We start from the raw sequence: 24,664 nt of genomic DNA on the forward strand, positions 1-24,664 counted from the left end.
AATAATAAAAGAAATAAAGGAGGCTTCTAAGTCTCAGTATAGGTTTTAATGATTTTTTCTTTTATGCATATATGAATTATTTTCAAGTTAAAAAGAAATGACTGTCATTTTTTATATTTAAAACTTAAAAGGGAAAATATGGGGAAATGACTGAATTTACTATTGAGAGTAGATTTTCCATTTCTCTTTATTGATGAATATAAATGGATCATTAGTTTTTGCCTCATGTTATTTTGAAACTCTCCTGTTAGGCACATACACATTAAGGATTGTTATGTCTTTTTGGATACTTGACCCCTTTATCATTATGTAATGCCCCTCTTTATCTCTGATAATTTTCCTTGCTCTGAAGTCTGCTCTGTCTGAAATTAATACAGCTACATAAATAGATTATTAATATAATTCTTCAGATTAGTTTTCTTCAACTATAATATGAATATGATTTATAGTACTAAAAAATTCATCACTAAAATAATTTTTATGGTATTATTTTTGTTCAAATATAAAATCTTGTAAAATTGTTTAGACTATATAATATAGTACAATTAGATCTCAAATAGCATACTTTTTTTTGTTTTAACATCTTTACTGGAGTATAATTGCTTTACAATGGTGTATTAGTTTCTGCTTTATAACTCAAACAGCATACTTTTAAAGCTCATGAGACATAAGGGAAAGCTCCCAGGACCAGAAAAAGGAAAGGAAAAGAATAACAATGGGATAGATAAGTGATCTGAAATCATAGAGGGAGAGATGCTAGAAGCAAATGTTAATATTAGCACATGGATCTAGAGTCCACCAGTAAGTCTTGGATCCCCCACAAATTGAGACAGCTGAAGGAGAGATTCTTATATTAAACCAAGACCCTTACAAGGATCTCAGTTATCTCATAAGCAAATACAAATTTTCTCTGGAGGAAAGCGTATCCCATTTAGACTCTTAAGATTCATTCAGTTTGAGTTTAGTAAAAATACACCAAACCAATAAAGAAACAAGTCATTATGAATGAGAATTTTAAAAATAACAATTCCTAGATCTAAATCCTGAGGACTATGGGTAATGATATTATCAAATATAAAGTATAAAATATATGTGAAATATTTAAATAAAAGATAGAGTTAAAACATCATTAACACTAAGAAGCTATCAAAATGATTACTTATAAGACAAAAAATTTAAAAAGAATTTTAAAATAAAGTATGTTTATAATTGTTAAAATTAAAAAGTAAATATTGATTTAATCTTTGATATTAAATATTGATTTAATCTTTGATATTAAATAGATATTGATAATAGACTAGAGGTCTAACATACACCTAATCAGTTCCAAAAGGGCAGAATAGAAAGAATGGACGAGAGTTACTATTCAAGGAGAGTAAGTAATTCCCCAAACTATTGAAAAACACCATTCCACAGAAATAGGAATAAATAAAAAGAAATCCACACACACACAAACGGGACACATTGTACTCATACTCCAAAATACCAAATATTAAAAGAAGATTTTAAAAACAGAAGAAAAAATATAAAGAACACATCATCTACAGAGAAACATACCAGTAGCATTATTAGGGATAAAGAGTGTGGTTTCATAATGATAGGAAGGTATAATAATTCTAAACTTGAAACTCCTAATAAAATAACCTCTTAATATATAAAGCAAAAACTGGAAACTTGATAAGTATCTTATTAAAGTAGGAGGTATGAATATACCTCTCTCAATAATTGATAAGTCAATCAGATAAAATTAGTATAGTTATAGAAAATTTGAACCAAAAACATAATTTAATGGTCATATATAGAACTCTGAATTTAACAATTAGATGATACACACTCTTTTCAATCACACATGGAACATTTACAAAAATCATCCATGTACAAGGCCATGAAGCAAGGTTTCAAAAATTTCAAAGAAGTAGTGTCAGACAAACTAAATTCTCTGACCACAGTGGAATGAAGTTAAAAATTAATTACATAAATCTCAACTAAAACATAGATGCATATTCACATACGCTTTTGGAAGTTAAAAAGCACATTTTGAAAATTCCTCATGAACCAAAGAAGAAATCATAATGGAAATCAAAGAAATACTCAGAACAAAACAATTATGAAAATAATACTGCGGGATGACACAAAAGTAGTACTTTGAGGGAAATTTATAGCTTTATGTCTATAATCAAAATTCATAAAACCTATGTGGAGATAGTGCTAGGATATTATTGGTGGGTACCGAAAGTTGTAGGGATGTCGGGGGATATAGTGTCAAAGAGTCCTTTGGAGGTAGTTTAATGCAGTCTTTCCCTAAGAAGTGTCTTGAATTTTCACTTCATTTTTTGGTGCAATCCACATTAAAGAAGGTAATTTTAAGAAAAACATAATATCAATAGAAAAAGATATGTGTGGTAAAAATTAATTTTTATTAATAAGTTGAGTATATATTACTTTTTATAGCCGGAGAAACAAGAACTATGAGACTCTTTGTCGAAATAGATTAGGCAATGACTTGTATGTAGAAAGGATGATGCAGACTATTAATGGAGCACCAAAGAATAAACACGTTCAATGTGACAAAATCATGAAGGAAGACAAAGGTAATTTATGTTTTATTCTGCTTGCTAAATTACCATATTTTAATATATATTCTTTGAGTCTGTCGATTAACAAATCAATACTACAGTATATAAGGCAAAAATATAAATGATTTGGCCAAATCACAACAATAGCTGGGTGCTGTGATCTACAGCTTTCAGAATTTGACAATTAAGTTACAAGCAATAAATAGAGATTTACAAGATTTGAATAACATAATTATCTTGATTTTTATACAAACTATATCATAGAACTGTATTCTTCAAATATTTATGAAACATTTATAGAAACTGATTGTTTACTGTAACAAAGCATATCGACCATAACTAATAAAATTTAAAACATGCCAAGCACTATTTTAGGCTTTTCACATACAGGTATACCTGGGAGATATTGCAGGTTCGGTTCCAGACCACTCCAGTTAAGTGAATATCGCAATAAAGCTAGTCACATGAATTTTTAAAATGTCCCAGTGCATATAATATACTATAGTCTATTAAGTGTACAATAGCATTATATCTAAGAAAACAATGTATATGCTTTAATTTAAAATACTTTATTGCTAAAATATGCTAACCATCATAGAGCCTTCAGTGAGTCATAATGTTTTTGTTGTAGAGCATCTTGCCTTGATGTTGATGGCTGCTGACTGATCAGGGTGGTGGTTGCTGAAGATTGGGGTGGCTGTAGAATTTTTTTAAAATAAGACAACAATGAAGTTTGCTACATTGATTGACTCTTCCTTTCATGAGTGATTTCTCTGTAGCATGTAATGCTGTTTGATAGCATTTTACCCATAGTAGAACTTCTTTCAAAATTGGACTCAGTCCTCTCAAACCCTGCCACTGCCTTGTCAACTAAGTTTATGTAATATTCTAAATCCTTTGATGTCATTTCAACAATCTTCACAGCATCTTCACCAAGAGTAAATTCCATCTCAAGAAACCACTTTCTTTGCTCATCCATAAGAAGCAGATTGCAGCAATTCATTCAGGCTCTACTTCTAATCCTAGTTCTCTTGCTATTTCTACCACATCTGTAGTTACTTCTACTAAAGTCTTGAACCCCTTAAAGTCATCCATAAGGGTTGGAATCAACTTCTTCCTAACTCCTGTTAATGTTTATATTTTGACCTCTTCCTATGAATCACAGATGTTCTTAATGGCATCTAGAATGATGAGTCATTCCTAGAAGGTTTTCAATTTATTTTGCCCAGATCCATCACAGGAATCACTATCTATGACAGCTGTAGCCTTCAAAAATGTATTTCTTAAATAATAAGACTTGAAAGTTAAAATGACTCCTTGATCCATGGGCTGCAGAATGGATGTTGTGTTAGTAGGCATGAAAACAACATGAATCTCATGGTACATCTCCATCAGAGCTCTTGGGTGACCAGGTGCATTGTCAATGAGCAGTTATATTTTGAAAAGAATGTTTTTTTCTGAGTAGTAGATCTCAAAAATAGATTTATCATAATTATTAAGGACTCTAGGATTTTCAGAATGGTAAATGAGCATTGGCTTCAACCCAAAGTCATCAGCTGCATTAGCTCCTAACTGACAAGAGAGTCAGCCTGTCCTTTGAATCTTTGAAGTCAGGCATTGACTTCTCCTCTCTAGCTGTAACAATCCTGGGTGGTGTCTTCTTCCAATACAAGGCTGTTTCATCTATATTGAAAATCTGTTGTTTAGCATAGCCACCCTTATTAATTATCTTAAGTAGGTCTTCTGGTTAACTTGCTATAGCTTCTACATCAGCTCATGCTGCTTCACCTTGCACTATTATGTTATGGAGTTGGCTTCTTTCCTTAAACATCATGAACCAACCTCTGCTAGCTTCAGACATTTCTTCTGCAGCTTCCTCACCTCTCTTAGCCTTCATAGAATTAAAGGGAGTTAGGGCCTTCTTCTGGATTAGGCTTTGGCTTAAGGGAATGTTGTGGCTGGTTTTCATCTTCTACCCAGACCACTAAAACTTCCTCCTATCAGCAATAAGGCTGTTTTGCTTTCTTATCATTCATGTGTTCACTAGAGTAGCACTTTTAATTTCCTTCAAGAACTTTTCCTTTTCATTCACAATTTGGCTGTTTGGTGCAAGAGGCCTAGCTTTGGGTCTCCAGCTTTCAACATGCCTTCCTCACGGAGCTTAATCATTTCTAGTTTTTGATTTAGAGTGAGATGTGTTATTCTTTCTTTCTCTTGAACACTTAGAGACCATTATAAGGTTATTAATTGGCCTAATTTCAATATTGTCATTTCTGAGGAGGTGGAGAGGCTTGAGGAGAAGGAGAGAGATGGGGGATGAGTCAGTCAGTGGAGCAGTTGGAACATAAACTACATTTATAGAATAAGTTCACTGTCTTATATTGACATGGTTCATGTTACCCCCAAACAATTACAATACTAACATCAAAGATCACTGATCACACCTCACCATAACAAATATAATAATGAAAAAGTTTAAATACTGCAAGAATTATCAAAATGTGACATAGAGACATGAGGTGAGCAAATGCTGTTGGAAAAATGGCACCAACAGACTTGTTCAATGCAGGGTTGCCACAAACCTTCAATTTGGAAAAAATGCAATACCTGCAAAGTGCAGTAAATGAAGTAGGCCTGTATATTAACTGATTTAATTCTCACAGCAACCCTATGAGGTAGGAGCTCTTACTAGTCCTCATTTTTTTTTGGGGGGGCGCACCCCCAGGCTTGCGGGATCTTAGTTCCCCAACCAGGGATTGAACCTGGGCCATGGCAGTGAAAGTACCAAGTCCTAACCACTGGACCACCAGGGAACTCCCTATTCCTCATTTTATAGAAGAAGAAACAGGCAAAGAGATGTTAGCTAATTTGCCCAAGGTCACTCAGTTACTATGGTGGACAACGATACTCCCAGACACTCTGGTTCTTGAACCTGTTCTCTTAACTACTATACTATCTTTCAATGTTTATAAATTAACAACTCTGAGAACACTGCATTGCCAAACTTCTGAATGCTGTGGCCAAAAGGGTAATTAGAAGAAAGGTTATAATCTTAATGGCCTTTGTTACTCAGCAAAACCATAAGCTAATTCTTTAAAAAGATTAAAATAGACAAACTTCTAAGCAGATGCTAAATCAAGAAAAGAGAAACTTACAATTAGTAGGAAAGCTTTGTGGCATCTTTACTTGCTCTTGTCCCACTCCCCTCCCCAGTAGAGTGGTGGTCTTAAAGATAGAAGCCTGGGCTTCCCTGGTGGCGCAGTGGTTGGGAGTCCGCCTGCTGATGCAGGGGACATGGGTTCGTGCCCCAGTCCGGGAAGATCCCACATGCTGTGGAGCGGCTGGGCCCGTGAGCCGTGGCCACTGAGCCTGCGCGTCCGGAGCCTGCGCTCTGCAACCGGAGAGGCCACAGCAGTGAGAGGCCCGCGTACCGCAAAAAAAAAAAAAAAGATAGAAGCCTGCCTTCCCAGTGTGAGACCCTGGCCCTTGGTTCCAGAGGGAACAGAACAGACCTTATTCTCAAAGAATTTGGTTTGTATGTTTTAACCTGTCTAGGGGCTATCTGGAGGATTGACATAAGGCATTTGTGTTTTTTTGCCTAACCCAGAACTCTCTCAGGTGATAAGCATAATGCATTCTTCAAAAAACTGTAAGGCAGATGAACAACTCACTGCTACCTAAGGCAAAATAATGCAACTGAGTCAAACAAGAGACACACTGAAAGCCTGGAAGAAAAAACTGGGAGAGACTTTCTTTGGGAAATTAAGGTATTGAAAAATTAAGAAATTTTTAGGGAAATTAAGAAATTTTCTTAATTAAAAATTTCTTAATTAAAAATTAAGAAAAATATTAAGAAATTCCTCTGTATATGTATATTGCATATACAGAGGAATTCAGAAAGTCATGCACATGCCTAGGGCAGGATGCATGCTCAGAAAAGACCTGAAAAGATCCTAAACTTTCACTTCTGGCTGATCTCTAGGCTCAGTTCAAGCAGGAAGTGAAAGCTGTGGTATAGTTTTAAGCAGCCTGTCTAAGCATTGAAGGAATTCCCCAACATGGAGCCCATCTGCAAAGACTGGGAGGGTTTTTTCCCTTTTTTTTTTTTCTTTTTTTCCTTTCTTTCTTTCCTTTTTTTCTTCTGAGTGGGAAGAAACCCAGGTGTTCAAGGAAATCTCTGTCAGGACACTAACTGACCAAAAGCTAAAAAACAAACACTTATGAGATGATACGTGACAAAGAATACAGACTTTACAAAAATAGTTTAGCAAAATCACTTAGCAAACAAACAACTACCACTCACAGCAAACTATGATATCAAATCCTGAGGAAGAGAGTGATTTCCAGAATTACCACATAATTATATTCAAAATGTTCAATTGTCAAAAAAAAAAATTGCAAAGGCTACAGAGGAACAAGAAGTTATGGCTCTCTCAAAGAAGAAATGAACAGAAACTCTCCCTGAGGAAGTATAGACATTAAACTTACTAGGCAAAGGTTTTAGATCAATTGTATTAAAAAAAAAAAAAGAAGAAAAAAAAATGCTAAAGGAAGCTATGGACAAAGAGATAAACCAGGAGAACAGTGTGTGAACAAATAAAAAATATCAATAAAGATAGAACTTATAAAAAGGAAAAAAACCCATAAATTCTGGAGTTAAAAGTACAATAACTGAAATGGAAAAACTCCCTAGAGTTTTCAGTAGCACATCTGAGCAGGCAAAAGAAAGAATCACCAGTTTTTAATAATAGGTCAATTGAAATAATCCAGTCTGAGAAGCAGAAAGAAAAAATAATGAAGTAAAATGAACAGAGCCTAAAGGACCTATGGGACTCCATCAAGTCACCAACATACATATAATGGAAATTTCAGAAAGAGAGGAGAAGAAAGAGATAAAGGGGCAAAAAGAAAAGTTGAAGAAGTAGTGGCCTAAATATTCCCAAATTCCCAGATAAAAGACATAAATCTGCACCTCCGAGAAGCTTAACAAACTCCAAGAAAGATAAAAATAAAGAGATCCACACTGAGACATATTACAATCAAACAGTTGAAATACGAAGAGGAAATCTTGAAAGCAGCAAGAGAAAAGTAACTCATCATTTACAAAGGATCATCAATCAGATTACACTCAATTTTCAGCAGAAACCATGGCGGCTGGAGGCCAGTGGGATGACATACTTAAAGCACCAAAAGAAAAAACTGTCAACCAGGAATTCTGTATTCTTCAAATAATCCTCATGAAGGAGAAATATAATTAAATAATTAAAACTGAATATATCCTCATGAAGGAGAAATTAAGATGTTCCTAGATAACTAAAAGCTAAGAGAATTCAGCACTAGTAGAACTGCCTTACAAGAAATGCTAACAGGAGTCCCTTCAGGCAGAAATGAAAGGATATTAGACAGTAACTCGAAGACATATGAAGAAATAAAGAAGACTGGTAAAGGTAACTACATAAGTCAATACAAAAGCCAATATTGTAATGTTGGTTTGTAACTCCTATTTTTTTTGCAATATGACTTAAAATAAATGCACTGAACAATAATTCTAAATCTATGCTAATGGGCATACAAAGCATAAAGATGTAATTTGTGACAACATCAACTTAAAGTGGATGGGATTTAGCTGTATAGGAGCAGTTTTTGTATATAATTGAAGTAAGGTAGTATTACTTCAAAATAGAATGTTAAAATTTTAAGAAATTAATTTTAATTCCCAAGGCAGTCACCAAGAAATAACTTAAAAATGACAGAAAAAAATTTAGAGAGGAATAAAAATGATGCACTATAAAAAAGATCAATTAAACATTAAAGAAGATGGTCATGGAGGATTTGAAGAACAAGAAAATTTGAGACATAAGGAAGACAGATTAAAAATGGCAGAAGCCCTTCCTAAACAGTAATTACTTTAAATAAATGGATTAAACACTCCAATTAAAGAGCAAATGTTGGTAGGGTGGATTAAACAAAGATAACAAACATCAAAAAACCTGGAAGAAAAAAACCCATGATCCATCTATATGTTGTCTAACAAGAGACTCACTATTTTTTCCAGTTTTATTGAGAAATAATTGACATACATCAATGTATAAGTACAGCATGATGGTTTGATTTACCTATATTGTGAAAAGATTACCACAATAGGTTTAATTAACAACCATCATCTCATATAGATAAAATAAAAAGAAAAGTTGCAGAATATAAGATCAGCATACAAAATTCAGTTGTATTTCTATGTATTACCTATGAACAATCCAAAAAGGAAATTAAGAAAGTAATTGTGTTTATAATAGCATCCTAAATAATAAAATACCTAAGAATAATTTTAACCAAGGAGATGAAAGACTTGTACACTGACACCTATAAAACATTGCTGAAAAAAATTAAAGGAGACCTAAGTAAATGGGAAATACATTCTGTGTTTATGGGTTGAAAGACTTAATGTTATTAAGATGTGAATACCACCCAAAATAATCCCAAAGACTTTTTTGCAACAATAGAAAAAAAGTCATCCTAAAATTTATATGGAATATCAAAGGATCCCCAAGTAGCCAAAACAATCTTGAAAAAGAACAAAGTTAGAGAGCTCATACTTCCTGATTTGAAAACTTGCTATAAAATTATAGTGATCAAAATGGGTGGTACTAGCATAAAGATAGATATAATACCCCACAGAATGGAAAATAGGTACTCAAATATATGTACACACATGTTCATGGCAGCAATTTTTACCATAATCAAAAAGTAGAAACAACTGAAATGTCCATCAATGGATGAATGGATAAACAAAATGTGTAAATACATGCAATGAAATATAATTCAATCACAAAAAGGAATCAAGTACATTCTCTGAGCAACTTCCCCTCTTCTACCCTGGAAGATGTCAGAAATTTCTTCTCTGGAGAGGACAAAATAGAGGCTCTTTAGCTGGGGAACACCAGGCATAGATCAAGACATGGGTACTTAAACAAACAAAAAACAAGCATACTGAATGCTACACACAGAGACTCCTCTGAAATCCTCTCCTCCGTCATGGACGGCTTGTAGAACATAGGTAGCAAGACTCTTAACCATCCATTATCTGGATGTACCACAGTTAATTTATCCATTTACCTACTGAAGGGCATCTTGATTGTTTCAAGTTTTGGCAATTATCAGTAAAGCTGCTATAAATATCTGTATGCAGGTTTTTGTGTAGACATAAGTTTTTAACTCCTTTTGGTAAATATCAAGGAGTGCTATTGCTGGATTGTATGGCAACAGTATTTTTATTTTTGTAAGAAATAGCCATACTGTCTTGAAAGTGGCTGTACCATTTTGCATTCCCAGAAGCAATGATGAAGAGTTTCTGCGGTTCCATGTCCTCACCAGCATTTTGTGTTGTCAGTGTTCCAGATTTTGACCATTCTAATAGGTGAGTAGTGGCAACTCTTTTTTTTTTTTGGCAACTCATTTTTGTTTGTTTGTTTTTTGGTTTTCTGGCTGCATTGTCCAGCTTGAGGGATCCTAGTTCCCCAACCAGGGATGGAACCCAGGCCCCAGCAGTGAAAGCACCTAGTCCCAACCATTGAACCACCAGGGAATTCTCCTCATTTTTGTTTTAATTTGTACTTCCATGATGACATATGATGTGGAGCATATTTTTGTATACTTACTTGCCATCTGTATGTCTTCTTTGATGAGGTGTCTGTTAAGCTTTTGGCCCATTTTAAAATTTGGTTTTTTGTTTTCTTATTGTTAAGGATCAAAAGATATTTGTATATTTTGGACAATAGTCCTTTTTCAGATGTATCTTTAGCAAATGTTTCCTTCCAATATGTGGCTTGTCTTGTTATTCTTTTGACATTTCTTTTTACAGAGCAGACATTTTTAATTTTAATGAAGTCCAGCTTATCTATTACTGTTTAATGGATTGTGCTTTTGCTGTTTCTAAAAAGTCATTGCCATACCCAAGGTCATCTAAATTTTCTCCTATGTTTTATTCTAGGAGTTTTCTAGTTTTGCTTTTACTTTTAAGTCTATAATGAGTTTTAGTTAATTTTTCTGAAGGATGTAAGATTTGTGTATAGATTTTTTTTTGCATTTGGATGTCCAGTTGTTCCAGCACCATTTGTTGAAAAGACTATCTTTGCTCCATTTGTTTTTTTCCATTCCTTTTACAGAGATCAATTGATTATATTAATGTGGGTTTATTTCTGAGCACTCTATTGTGTTCCATTCACATTGTCTTTATTACTATAGCACTGTAGTAAGTCTTCAAGTTGAGTAGTGTCAGTCCTCCGACTTTGTTCTTTGTCTTCAATATTGTGCTGGCTCTTCTGGGTCTTTTGCCCCTTCACATAAACTTTAGAATCAGTCTGCTGATATGCACAAAATAACTTGTTGGGATTTTGATTGGGATTGCGTTGAATCTATAGATCAACTTGGGAAGAACAGACATCATGACAATGCTGAGTCTTCCTATTAATAAACATGGAATATTTCTCCATTTATTTCATTCTTTGATTTTGTTCATCAGAGTTTAGTAGTTTTCCTCATAATAGATTTTGTACATATTTTGTTAGATTTATTACTATTCCATTTTTGGGGTGCTAATGTAAATCATATTGTTTTAAATTTCAAATTCCTTTGTTCATTGTTGGTGTACAGGATAGAGATTGACTTTTGTATATTATTAACCTTGTACCCTGCAACCTTGCTGTAATCACTTACTAGTTCAGTAGTTTTTGTTAATTCTTTCAGATTTTCTATATAGATGATTATGTCATCCAAGAACAAAAACAGCTTTATTTCTTTCTTTCCAATCTGTATTTCTTTTATTTCCTTTTTCTTATCTTACTGCATTAGCTTGGACTTCCAGTAGGATGTTGAAAAGGAGTGATGAAAGGGGACATCCTTGCCTTGGTCCTGATCTTAGTGGAAAATCTAGTTTCTAGAAGAAAACCATTAAATATGTTAGCTGTAGGTTTTTATAGATATTCTTTGTCAAGTTAAGTTCCTCCTCTATTCCTAAATTACTGAGAGTTTTTATCATGAATGAGTGTTGGATTTTGTCAAGTGCTTTTTTCTGAATCTGTTGATATGATCAAGTAATTTTTCTTCTTTGGTCTGTTGATGTGATGGATTACATCAATCAATTTTCCAACATTGAACTAGGCTTTGTATACCTGGGATAAACTCCACTTAATTGTGGTGTATAATTCTCTTTATATACAGCTGGATTTGATTGCTAATATTTCGTAGAGGATTTTTGCATCTGTGTTCATGAGAGTTATTGGTCTGCCATTTTTCTTTCTTATGGTGTTTTTGTCTGTTTTTTGGTATTAGAGTAATGCTGGCCTCAAAGTATGAGTTAAGAAGTATTCCCTCTGTTTCTATCCTTTGAAAGATATTGCAGGGAATTGGTGTAATTTTCTCCTTAAATTATTGGTAGAACTCAGTGGATCTATCTGGGCCTGGTGCTTTCAGTTTTGGAAGATTATTAATTATTGATTCAATTTCCGTAATTGATATTGTCTATTTCTTCTTGTGTGAGTTTTGGCAGATTGTGTCTTTCAAGGAATCGGAAAATTTCATCAAGGTTATCAAATCTATTGGCATAGAGTTGTTCATAGTATTCCTTTGTTATCTTTTTTGAAAAATAAATTTATTTATTTATGGCTGCATTGGGTCTTTGTTGCTGCGTGCAGGCTTCCTCTAGTTGCGGTGAGCGGAGGCTGCTCTTCGTTGCATTGCGCAGTCTTCTCATTGCGGTGGCTTCTCTTGTTGCGGAGCACGGGCTCTAGATCTGCAGGCTTCAGTAGTTGTGGCTTGTGGGCTAAGAGCGCAGGCTCAGTAGTTTTGGCGCACGGGCTTAGTTGCTCCGCAGCATGTGCGATCTTCCTGGACAAGGGAACGAACCCATGTCCACTGCATTGGCAGGCGGATTCTTAACCACTGTGCCACCAGGGAAGCCCTGCTCTAATTCTTTTTTATTTTACGATTTTTCATTGAGATACAATTGACATATAACATTGGTTTCAGGTGTACAACATATCAATTAGATGTTTGTATATATTGTGAAATGGATCATGATCATGATCATAAGTCTAGTTAACATTCATCACTGTACATAGAAAAGTTTTTTCTTGTGATGAGTACTTTTAAGATCTACTCTCTTAGCAACATCCAAATATACAATACAGTATTATTAACTATAGTCACCACTCTGTACATTACACCCCCAAGCCTTATTTATTTTATAGAGGGAAGTTTGTACTTTTTAACCCCCTTCACCCATTTCACCCACCCCTCACTCCCTTGCCTCTGGCAATTACCAGTCTGTTCTCTGTGTCCGTGCTCTCTCTCTCTCTCTTTTTTAGATTCCACATAGAAGTGAGATCATAAGGTATTTATCTTTTTCTGTCTGGCATATTTCATGTAGTATAATAATCTTAAGATCCATCCATGTTGTTGCAGATGGCAAGATTTCATTTTTTCATAGCTATATATTATTACATTATGTATATATAACACATTTTCTTTACCCATTCATCCCTCAAGGAACACCTAGGTTGCTTCCATATTTTGGCTATTGTACTCATTTTGCTATGAACATGGGGGTGCATATATCTTTTCAAGTTAGTGTTTTGCTTTTCTTCGTATAAATACCTAGAAGTGGAATTGCTGGATGATATGGTAGTTCTATTTTTAATTTTTTGAGGAACCTCCATACTGCTTTTCATAGTGCTTACACCAATTTACATTCTCACCCATGGTGCACAAGTGTTCCCTTTTCTCCACATCCTTGCCAACACTTATTTTTGTATTTTTGATAATAACCATTTTAACAGGCATGAGATGATATCTCATTGGGTTTTGATTTGCATTTCCCAGTTGGTTAGTGATGTTGAGCACCTTTCACGTACCTGTTGGCTATCTGCATGTCATCTTTGAAAAAAGTCTATTCAGGTGCTCTACCCATTTTTAAAATTAGGTTGTTTGTTTTTAATGTTGAATTATATGAGTTTTGTGTATATTTTAGATATTAACCCTTTATAAGATATATTGCTTGAAAATATCTTCTCCCATTCAGTAAGAGGCCTTTTCATTTTGTTGATAGTTTCCTTTGCTGTGCAAAACTTTTTAGTTTGATATACTAGTCCCATTTGTTTATTTTTGCTTTTGTTTCCTTTGCCTGAGGAGACATATCCAAAAAAGAATTACTAAGACCAGTGTCAAAGAGCATAACTTCCTATGTTTTCCTCTAAGAGTTTTATGATTTCAGGTCTTACATTCAAGTCTTTAATCCATTTTGAGTTAATTTTTATGTATGGTGTAAAATAGTGATCTAGTTTCATTCTTTTGCCTGTGGTTGTCCAGTTTTGTTTTGTTTTTTTGCGGTACACGGGCCTCTCACTGTTGTGGCCTCTCCCGTTGCGGAACACAGGCTCCGGAAGCACAGGCTCAGCGGCCATGGCTCACAGGCCCAGCTGCTCCGCGGCATGTGGAATCTTCCCAGACTGGGGCACAAACCCGTGTCCCCTGCACTGGCAGGCGGACTCTCAACCACTGCGCCATCAGGGAAGCCTGGTTGTCCAATTTTTACAACACCATTTACTGAAGAGATTTTTCTTTCCCCATTGTATATTCTTGGCTCTTTTGTTACAAATTAATTGGCAATATATATGTGGGTTTATTTCTGAGCTCTCAATTTTGTTCCATTGATCTATGTGTCTGTTTTTATGTCAATAGCATACTGTTTTAATTACTATACTTTGTAATATAGTTTCTTTTTCTTTTTCTTTTTGGCTGTGTTGGGTCTTCGTTGCTGCACGTGGGCTTTCTCTAGCTTCAGCGAGCAGGGACTACTGTTTGTTGTGGTGCGCAGGCTTCTCGTTGTGGTGGCTTCTCTTGTTGTGGAGCACAGGCTCTAGGTGTGTGGGCTTCAGTAATTGTGGCATGTGGGCTCAGTAGTTGTGGCATGTGAGCTCAGTAGTTGTGGCTCACGGGCTTAGTTGCTCAATGGCATGTGGGGTCTTCCTGGACCAGGGATCAAACCCATGTCCCCTGCATTGGCAGGTGGATTCTTAACCACTGAGCCACCAGGGAAGTCCTGTAATATAGTTTCAAATCAGAGAGTGTGATGCCTCCAACTTTGTTCCTTGTTACACAAGATTGCTCTGGCTGTTTGGTTTTTCTTGTGGTTCCATACAAATTTTAGGACAGTTTGTTCTATTTCTTTGAAAAATGTCATTGGAATTTCAATGGAGATTGCATTGAATCTGTGGAGTGCCTTGGGAAATATGGACATTTAACAATACTGATTCGTCTAATTCACGAGCATGAAATATCCATTTATGGATATTTATTTGTGTCTTCCATTTATTTGTGTCTTCCCATTTATTTGTGTCTTCTTCCATTACTTTCATTAATGTCTTGTGGTTTTCAATATAGAGATCTTTCACCTTGGTTAAATTTATTCCTAGGTGGTGTTTTTTTGGGGTGGGGGGATGCATTTGTGAATAAGATTTATTTTCTTTATTTCTCTTTGTGATAGCTTGTTATTGGTGTATAGAAATGCAGCAGATTTTTGTGTATTGATTTTGTATCCTGTAATTTACTGAATTACTTTATTTGTTCTAACAATTTTTTGATGGAGTTTTTAGGCTTTTCTGTATATAATATGTCATCTGCAAAGAGTGACAGTTTTACTTTTTTCTTTCCAATTTGGATACCTATTTCTTTTTCTTGCCTATTTTCTCCGTCTAGGACTTCCAATATTATGTTGGATAAAAGTGGAAATTGTGGGCATCCTTGTCTTGTTCCTGATCTTAGAGGAAATGCTTTCAGCTTTTTATTGTTGAGTATGATGTTAGATGTGGGCTTGTCATATATGGCCTTTAATATGTTGAAGTCTGTTCCCTCTATACCCACTTTGTTGACAGTTTTTATCATAAACGGATGTTGACTTTTGTCAAATGCTTTTTGTCCTCTATGATCATATAGTTTTATGCTTCATTTTGTTAATGTGCTATATCACACAGACTGATTTGGGGATAAAAACTTATGCTTGATCTCATTCTAAAGTTCAATGTTTTTATTCTCTTTTCCCATCTTATGTTTTTGATGTCACATTTAATATCTTTTTTTTTAACATCTTTATTGGGGTATAATTGCTTTACAATGGTGTGTTAGTTTCTGCTTTATAACAAAGTGAATCAGTCATACATAAACATATGTTCCCATATGTCTTCCCTCTTGCATCTCCCTCCCTCCCACCCTCCCTATCCCACCCCTCCAGGCTGTCACAAAGCACCAAGCCAATATCCCTGTGCCATGCAGCTGCTTCCCACTAGCTATCTACCTTACTACGTTTGTTAGTGTGTATATGCCCATGACTCTCTCTCGCCCTGTCACAGCTCACCCTTCCCCCTTCCCATAACCTCAAGTCCGTTCTCTAGGAGGTCTGCATCTTTATTCCTGCTTTACCCCTAGGTTCTTCATGACATTTTTTTTCTTAAATTCCATATATATGTGTTAGCATACGGTATTTGTCTTTTTCTTTCTGACTTACTTCACTCTGTATGACAGACTCTAGGTCTATCCACCTCATTACAAATAGCTCAATTTCGTTTCTTTTTATGGCTGAGTAATATTCCATTGTATATATGTGCCACATCTTCTTTATCCATTCATCCGATGATGGGCACTTAGGTTGTTTCCATCTCCGGGCTATTGTAAATAGAGCTGCAATGAACATTTTGGTACATGACTCTTTTTGAATTTTGGTTTTCTCAGGGTATATGCCCAGTAGTGGGATTGCTGGGTCATATGGTAGTTCTATTTGTAGTTTTTTAAGGAACCTCCATACTGTTCTCCATAGTGGCTGAACCAATTCACATTCCCACCAGCAGTGCAAGAGTGTTCCCTTTTCTCCACACCCTCTCCAGCATTTATTGTTTCTAGATTTTTTGATGATGGCCATTCTGACTGGTGTGAGATGATATCTCATTGTAGTTTTGATTTGCATTTCTCTAATGATTAATGATGTTGAGCATTCTTTCATGTGTTTGTTGGCAGTCTGTATATCTTCTTTGGAGAAATGTCTATTTAGGTCTTCTGCCCATTTTTTTGATTGGGTTGTTTGTTTTCTTGTTATTGAGCTGCATGCGCTGCTTGTAAATTTTGGAGATTAATCCTTTGTCGGTTGCTTCATTTGCAAATATTTTCTCCCATTCTGAGGGTTGTCTTTTGGTCTTGTTTATGGTTTCCTTTGCTGTGCAAAAGCTTTGAAGTTTCATTAGGTCCCATTTGTTTATTTTTGTTTTTATTTCCATTACTCTAGGAGGTGGGTCAGAAAGGATCTTGCTGTGATTTATGTCATAGAGTGTTCTGCCTATGTTTTCCTCTAAGAGTTTGATAGTTTCTGGCCTTACATTTAGGTCTTTAATCCATTTTGAGCTTATTTTTGTGTATGGTGTTAGGAAGTGATCTAATCTCTTACTTTTACATGTACCTGTCCAGTTTTCCCAGCACCACTTATTGAAGAGGCTGTCCTTTCTCCACTGTACATTACTGCCACCTTTATCAAAGATAAGGTGTCCATATGTGCATGGGTTTATCTCTGGGCTTTCTATCCTGTTCCATTGATCTATCTTTCTGTTTTTGTGCCAGTACCATACCGTCTTGATAACTGTAGCTTTGTAGTATAGTCTGAAGTCAGGGAGCCTGATTCCTCCAGTTCCTTCTTTCGTTCTCAAGATTGCTTTGGCTATTCGGAGTCTTTTGTGTTTCCATACAAATTGCAAATTTTTTTGTTCTAGTTCTGTGAAAAATGCCAGTGGTAGTTTGATAGGGATTGCATTGAATCTATAGATTGCTTTGAGTAGTAGAGTCATTTTCACAATGTTGATTCTTCCAATCCAAGAACATGGTATATCTCTCCATCTATTTGTATCATCTTTAATTTCTTTCATCAGTGTCTTATAATTTTCTGCATACAGGTCTTTTGTCTCCTTAGGTAGGTTTATTCCTAGGTTTTTATTCTTTTTGTTGCAATGGTAAATGGGAGTGTTTTCTTGATTTCACTTTCAGATTTTTCATCATTAGTATATAGGAATGCCAGAGATTTCTGTGCATTAATTTTGTATCCTGCCACTTTACCAAATTCATTGATTAGCTCTAGTAGTTTTCTGGTAGCATCTTTAGGGTTCTCTATGTATAGGATCATGTCATCTGCAAAGAGTGACAGCTTTACTTCTTCTTTTCCGATTTGGATTCCTTTTATTTCCTTTTCTTCTCTGATTGCTGTGGCTAAAACTTCCAAAACTATGTTGAATAAGAGTGGTGAGAGTGGGCAACCTTGTCTTGTTCCTGATCTTAGTGGAAATGCTTTCAGTTTTTCACCATTGAGGATGATGTTTGCTGTGGGCTTGTCATATATGGCCTTTATTATGTTGAGGAAAGTTCCCTCTATGCCTACTTTCTGGAGGGTTTTTATCATAAATGGGTGTTGAATTTTGTCAAAAGCTTTCTCTGCATCTATTGAGATGATCATATGGTTTTTCTCCTTCAATTTGTTAATATGGTTTATCACATTGATAGATTTGCGTATATTGAAGAATCCTTGCATTCCTGGAATAAACCCCACTTGATCATGGTGTATGATCCTTTTAATGTGCTGTTGGATTCTGTTTGCTAGTATTTTGTTGAGGATTTTTGCATCTATGTTCATCAGTGATATTGGCCTGTAGTTTTCTTTCTTTGTGACATCCTTGTCTGGTTTTGGTATCAAGGTGATGGTGGCCTCGTAGAAGGAGTTTGGGAGTGTTCCTCCCTCTGCTATATTTTGGAAGAGTTTGAGAAGGATAGGTGTTAGCTCTTCTCTAAATGTTTGATAGAATTCGCCTGTGAAGCCATCTGGTCCTGGGCTTTTCTTTGTTGGAAGGTTTTTAATCACAGTTTCAATTTCAGTGCTTGTGATTGGTCTGTTCATATTTTCTATTTCTTCCTGATTCAGTCTTGGCAGGTTGTGCATTTCTAAGAATTTGTCCATTTCTTCCAGATTGTCCATTTTATTGGCATAGAGTTGCTTGTAGTAATCTCTCATGATCTCTTTTATTTCTGCAGTGTCAGTTGTTACCTCTCCTTTTTCGTTTCTAATTCTATTGATTTGAGTCTTCTCCCTTTTTTTCTTGATGAGTCTGGCTAGTGGTTTATCTATTTTGTTTATCTTCTCAAAGAACCAGCTTTTAGTTTTATTGATCTTTGCTATTGTTTCCTTCATTTCTTTTTCATTTCTTTCTGATCTGATTTTTATAATTTCTTTCCTTCTGCTAGCTTTGGGGTTTTTTTGTTCTTCTTTCTCTAATTGCTTGAGGTGCAAGGTTAGGTTGTTTATTCGAGATGTTTCCTGCTTCTTAAGGTGGGCTTGTATTGCTATAAACTTCCCTCTTAGAACTGCTTTTGCTGCATCCCACAGGTTTTGGGTCGTTGTGTCTCCATTGTCATTTGTTTCTAGGTATTTTTTGATTTCCTCTTTGATTTCTTCAGTGATCACTTCTTTATTAAGTAGTGTATTGTTTAGTCTCCATGTGTTTGTATTTTTTACAGATCTTTTCCTGTAATTGATATCTAGTCTCATGGCGTTGTGGTCAGAAAAGATACTTGATACAATTTCAATTTTCTTAAATTTACCAAGGCTTGATTTGTGACCTAAGATATGATCTATCCTGGAGAATGTTCCATGAGCACTTGAGAAAAATGTGTATTCTGTTGTTTTTGGATGGAGTGTCCTATAAATATCAATTAAGTCCATCTTGTTTAATGTATCATTTAAAGCTTGTGTTTCCTTATTTATTTTCATTTTGGATGATCTGTCCATGGGTGAAAGTGGGGTGTTTAAGTCCCCTACTATGAATGTGTTACTGTCGATTTCCCCTTTTATGGCTGTTAGTATTTGCCTTATGTATTGAGGTGCTCCTATGTTGGGTGCATAAATATTTACAATTGTTATATCTTCTTCTTGGATCGATCCCTTGATCATTATGTAGTGTCCTTCTTTGTCTCTTTTAATAGTCCTTATTTTAAAGTCTATTTTGTCTGATATGAGAATTGCTACTCCAGCTTTCTTTTGGTTTCCATTTGCATGGAATATCTTTTTCCATCCCCTTACTTTCAGTCTGTATGTGTCTCTAGGTCTGAAGTGGGTCTCTTGTAGACAGCATATATAAGGGTCTTGTTTTTGTATCCATTCAGCTAATCTGTGTCTTTTGGTGGGATCATTTAGTCCATTTACATTTAAGGTAATTATCGATATGTATGTTCCTATTCCCATTTTCTAAATTGTTTTGGGTTCGTTATTTTAGGTCTTTTCCTTCTCTTGTGTTTCTTGCCTAGAGAAGATCCTTTAGCATTTGTTGTAAAGCTGGTTTGGTGGTGCTGAACTCTCTCAGCTTTTGCTTGTCTGTAAAGGTTTTAATTTCTCCATCAAATCTGAATGAGATCCTTGCTGGGTAGAGTAGTCTTGGCTGCAGGTTTTTCTCCTTCATCACTTTCAGTATGTCCTGCCACTCCCTTCTGGCTTGTAGGGTTTCTGCTGAGAGATCAGCTGTTAACCTTATGGGGATTCCCTTATGTGTTATTTGTTGTTTTTCCCTTGCTGCTTTTAATATGCTTTCTTTGTATTTAATTTTTGACAGTTTGATTAATATGTGTCTTGGCGTATTTCTCCTTGTATTTATCCTGTATGGGACTCTCTGTGCTTCCTGGACTTGATTAACTATTTCCTTTCCCATATTAGGGAAGTTTTCAACTATAATCTCTTCAAATATTTTCTCAGTCCCTTTCTTTTTCTCTTCTTCTTCTGGAACTCCTATAATTCGAATGTTGGTGCGTTTAATGTTGTCCCAGAGGTCTCTGAGACTGTCCTCAGTTCTTTTCATTCTTTTTTCTTTATTCTGCTCTGCAGTAGTTATTTGCACTATTTTATCTTCCAGGACACTCATCCGTTCTTCTGCCTCAGTTATTCTGCTATTGATCCCATCTAGAGTACTTTTAATTTCATTTATTGTGTTGTTCATCGTTGCTTGTTTCATCTTTAGTTCTTCTAGGTCCTTGTTAACTGATTCTTGAATTTTGTCCATTCTATTGTCCATTCTATCTCCAAGATTTCGGATCAACCTTACTATCATTATTCTGAATTCTTTTTCAGGTAGACTGCCTATTTCCTCTTCAGTTGTTAGGTCTGGTGCATTTTTATCTTGCTCCTTTATCTGCTGTGTGTTTTTCTGTCTTCTCATTTTGCTTATCTTACTGTGTTTGGGGTCTCCTTTTTGCAGGCTGCAGGTTCGTAATTCCTCGTTTTTGATGTCTGTCTCCAGTGGCTAAGGTTGGTTCAGTGGGTTGTGTAGGCTTCCTGGTGGAGGGGACTAGTGCCTGTGTTGTGGTGGATGAGGCTGGATCTTGTCTCTCTAGTGGGCAGGTTCACGTCTGGTGGTGTGTTTGGGGGTGTCTGTGGCCTTATTATGATTTTAGGCAGCCTCTCTGCTAATGGGTGGGGTTGTGCTCCTGTTTTGCTAGTTGTTTGGCATAGGTTTTCCAGCACTGTGGCTTGCTGGTCATTGAGTGAAGCTGGGTGCTGGTGTTAAGATGGAGGTCTCTGGGAGATTTTCGCCGTTTGATATTATGTGGAGCTGGGAGGTCTCTTGTTGACCAGTGTCCTGAAGTTGGCTCTCCTACCTCAGAGGCAGAGCCCTGCCTCCTGGCTGGAGCACCAAGAGCTTTTTATCCACACGGCTCAGGATAAAAGGGAGAAAAAGTAGAGGGAATTAGTAGAAATATGAGGAAAGAAAGAAGGAAAGGAGGGTAGGAAGGAAGGAAGAAAGAAAGAAAGAAGCAAAGAAGGAAAGAAGGAAAGAAATGAGGGAGGGAGGGAGGGAGGAAGGAAGGAAGGAGGGAAAGAAGGAATAAAGACAGAAAGAAAGAAGATACAGTAAAAATAAAATAAAGTATAATAAAGTTATTGAATTAAAAAATTCTTATTTAGAAAAAAAAAAGGGACGGATAGAACCTTAGGACAAATGTTGGAAGCAAAGCTATACAGACAAAGTCTTACACAGAAGCATACACATACACCCTCACTAAAAGAGGTAAATGGGGAAAAATCATAAATCTTGCTGTCAGAGACCACTTCCTCAATTTGGGATGATTCGTTGTCTAAAGGAGGGAAGGAAGAAAGGAAAGAAAGAAAGAAAGAACGAAGGTAAAGTATAATAACGTTATTAAAATTAATTATTAGGAAAAAAATTCTTTTAAAAAAAGCATGGACGGATAGAACCCTAGGACAAATGGTGGAAGCAAGACTATACAGACAAGATCTCACACAGAAGCATACACATACACATTCACAAAAAGAGGAAAAGGGAAAAAATCATAGATCTTGCTCCTAAAATCCACTTCCTTAATTTGGGATGATTGGTTGTCTATTCAGGTATTCCACAGATGCAGGGTATATCAAGTTGATTGTGGAGCTTTAATCCGCTGCTTCTGAGGCTGCTGGGAGAGATTTCCCTTTCTCTTCTTTGTTCTCACAGCTCCCAGGGCTCAGCTTTGGATTTGGCCCTGCCACTGCGTGTAGGTCGCTGGAGGGCGTCTGTTTTTTGCTCAGACAGGACGGGGTTAAAGGAGCCGCTGATTCGGGGGCTCTGGCGCACTCAGGCCAGCGGGGAGGGAGGGGCACAGAGTGCGGGGCGAGCCTGCGGTGGCAAAGGCCGGCGTGACTTTGCACCAGCCTGAGGCGCGCTGTGCGTTCTCCCGGGGAAGTTGTCCCTGGATCCCGGGAACCTGGTAGTGGCGGGCTGCACAGGCTCCGCGGAAGAGGGGTGTGGAGAGTGACCTGTGCTCGCACACAGGCCCCTTGGTGGCGGCAGCAGCAGCCTTAACGTCTCCCGCCCGCCTCTGGGGTCCGCGCTTTTAGCCGCTGTTTGCGCCCGTCTCTGGATTCCGCACTTTCAGCCGCGGCTCGCGCCCGTCTCTGGATTCCGCGCTTTCAGCCGCGGCTCGCGCCCGTCTCTGGGGTCCGCGCTTTCAGCTGCGGCTCGCGCCCGTCTCTGGGGTTCGCGCTTTTAGCCGCGGCTCGCGCCCGTCTCTGGAGTTCCTTTAAGCAGCGTTCTTAAACCCCTCACCTCACGCCCCAGGAAACAAAGAGGGAAGGAAAAGTCTCCTGCCTCTTCGGCAGGTGCAGACTTTTACCCGGACTCCCTCCCGGCTAGCTGTGGTGCACTAACCCCTTCAGGCTATGTTCAAGCCGCCAACCCCAGTCCTCTCCCGGCGCTCCGTCCGAAGCCGAAACCCGAGCCTCAGAGCCTCAGCTTGCAGCCCCGCCCGCTCCGGCGGGTGAGCAGACAAGCCTCTCGGGCTGGTGAGTGCCGGTCGGCACCTCCGCGGCTTCGAAGCTCCCCCCTCCGCCTCCCGCAGTCTCCGCCCGCGAAGGGGCTTCCTAGTGTGTGGAAACTTTTCCTCCTTCACAGCTCCCTCCCACTGGTGCAGGTGCCGTCCCTATTCTTTTGTCTCTGTTTTTTCTTTTGCCCTACCCAGGTACGTGGGGAGTTTCTTGCCTTTTGGGAGGTCTGAGGTCTTCTGCCAGCCTTCAGTAGGTGTTCTGTAGGAGTTGTTCCACGTGTAGATGTATTTCTGGTGTATCTGTGGGGAGGAAGGTGATCTCTGCGTCTTACTCTTCCGCCATCTTCCACCTTCTCCACATTTAATATCTTTTTATTTTATGTATTCATTGACTAATTATTGTCATCATAGCTATTTTTACTATTTTTTCTTTTAATCTTCATACTAGCTTAAAAGTGATTAATCCACTTACTATATATTTACCTTTTCAGTGAGACTTGTTCTTTCATGTTTCCTTGTTACTAATTAGCATCCTTTCTTTTCAGCTTAAAGAAGTCCCTTTAGCATTGTTTTCAAGAGGGTATTAAATCGTTTATTGGTTACACATGATAAAGGATGATACACAAGCTTCATTCCCAACTATAACTTTATCTGGTACCATAATTCAATTTAGATATATTGCATAGGATGTGCCAAGAAACTCCATGACTTTGCTTGGGTGACCCTTTTAAAGGTGAACTCCAGGTCACAACACAGTAACTGTCAGTTCAACTACACCAAGGTTTCTGAAGACAATGGCTTCTCCATCCAAGCAGGTTGTAAATAAATTTCACATGGAACCTGGCATCACCCTGAAGGAATGCTAACTTCACACTGTTGGGGTAGTTTACCAAAATGGCTTCAGAGTAGACTAACTACTTTACATAGCACATTTTAAAAAGACACATTTATTCAGTGTCGTGATCAGACTATTACATTTAACAATCAACAACATGGGTGCAAAAAACAAAAAATCTATATTAAAACCCTTTGTTGGAATGCTTTATACTTTCCACAGAACAGAAACTAAAATAACGTGTTATACAATTAGTCATAAATACAGTCCTCGAGCTTTTTTTTGCCCATACACATGAGTATTGTCTAAAACATGTCTTCTTTGTAGCAGCTAGGCCCTGCCACCACTGTGCTTGGCTGAGTTCACAAATCTGTTGTAACCTGTAGTTCCCCTGTCACTTCTCTGGCTCTCCTCTCCTGCTAAGCTTTGTTTCCTGGCAGCAACTAAAACCTCCTGCCACTGCCATAGCTACTGATGCTGCTGGAACCACCATAGCCACCTTGGTTTTGTGGTTTGGCAAAGTATTGGCCCCTACCACCATAGGGCCCAGAACTTTTGCCTCCAAAGTTTCCTCCTTTCATGGGTTCAAAATTTGAAGATTAATTGTTATAATTGCCAAAATCATTGTAGCTTCCGCCACCTCCAAAACTGCTTCCATCATTACCAAATCCAATATAGCCACCCCCACTGCCACCATAGCCACCACCACATCTGCCACCAAAGCCACCTTGACCACTGACGTTTCCTCCACGACCAAAGCTGTCATTCCCTCCAAAACCTCCTCGACGACCACCACCAAAGTTTCCAGAACCACTTTGACCTCTTTGGCTAGATGAAGCACTAGCCACCTTTTCCTTAGATAGGGCTTTCC

General features: G+C 37.2%; 1 protein-coding gene across 1 annotated transcript in view; it reads left to right on the forward strand.

Moving 5' to 3' along the window:
- The window catches only part of DNAI4 (dynein axonemal intermediate chain 4), a gene marked incomplete at its 5' end in the record, with an annotated part of 123,748 nt that overhangs the window by 31,114 nt on the left and 67,970 nt on the right, over window positions 1–24,664 (forward strand). The window contains 1 exon segment of the mRNA XM_082863468.1: window positions 2,452–2,591. Coding sequence (XP_082719594.1) covers window positions 2,452–2,591 — 140 coding nt within the window.

Source organism: Leucopleurus acutus (assembly GCF_964270905.1).
Source record: "Leucopleurus acutus genome assembly, chromosome: 2".
In the NCBI taxonomy this organism is placed as follows: Eukaryota; Metazoa; Chordata; class Mammalia; order Artiodactyla; family Delphinidae; genus Leucopleurus; species Leucopleurus acutus.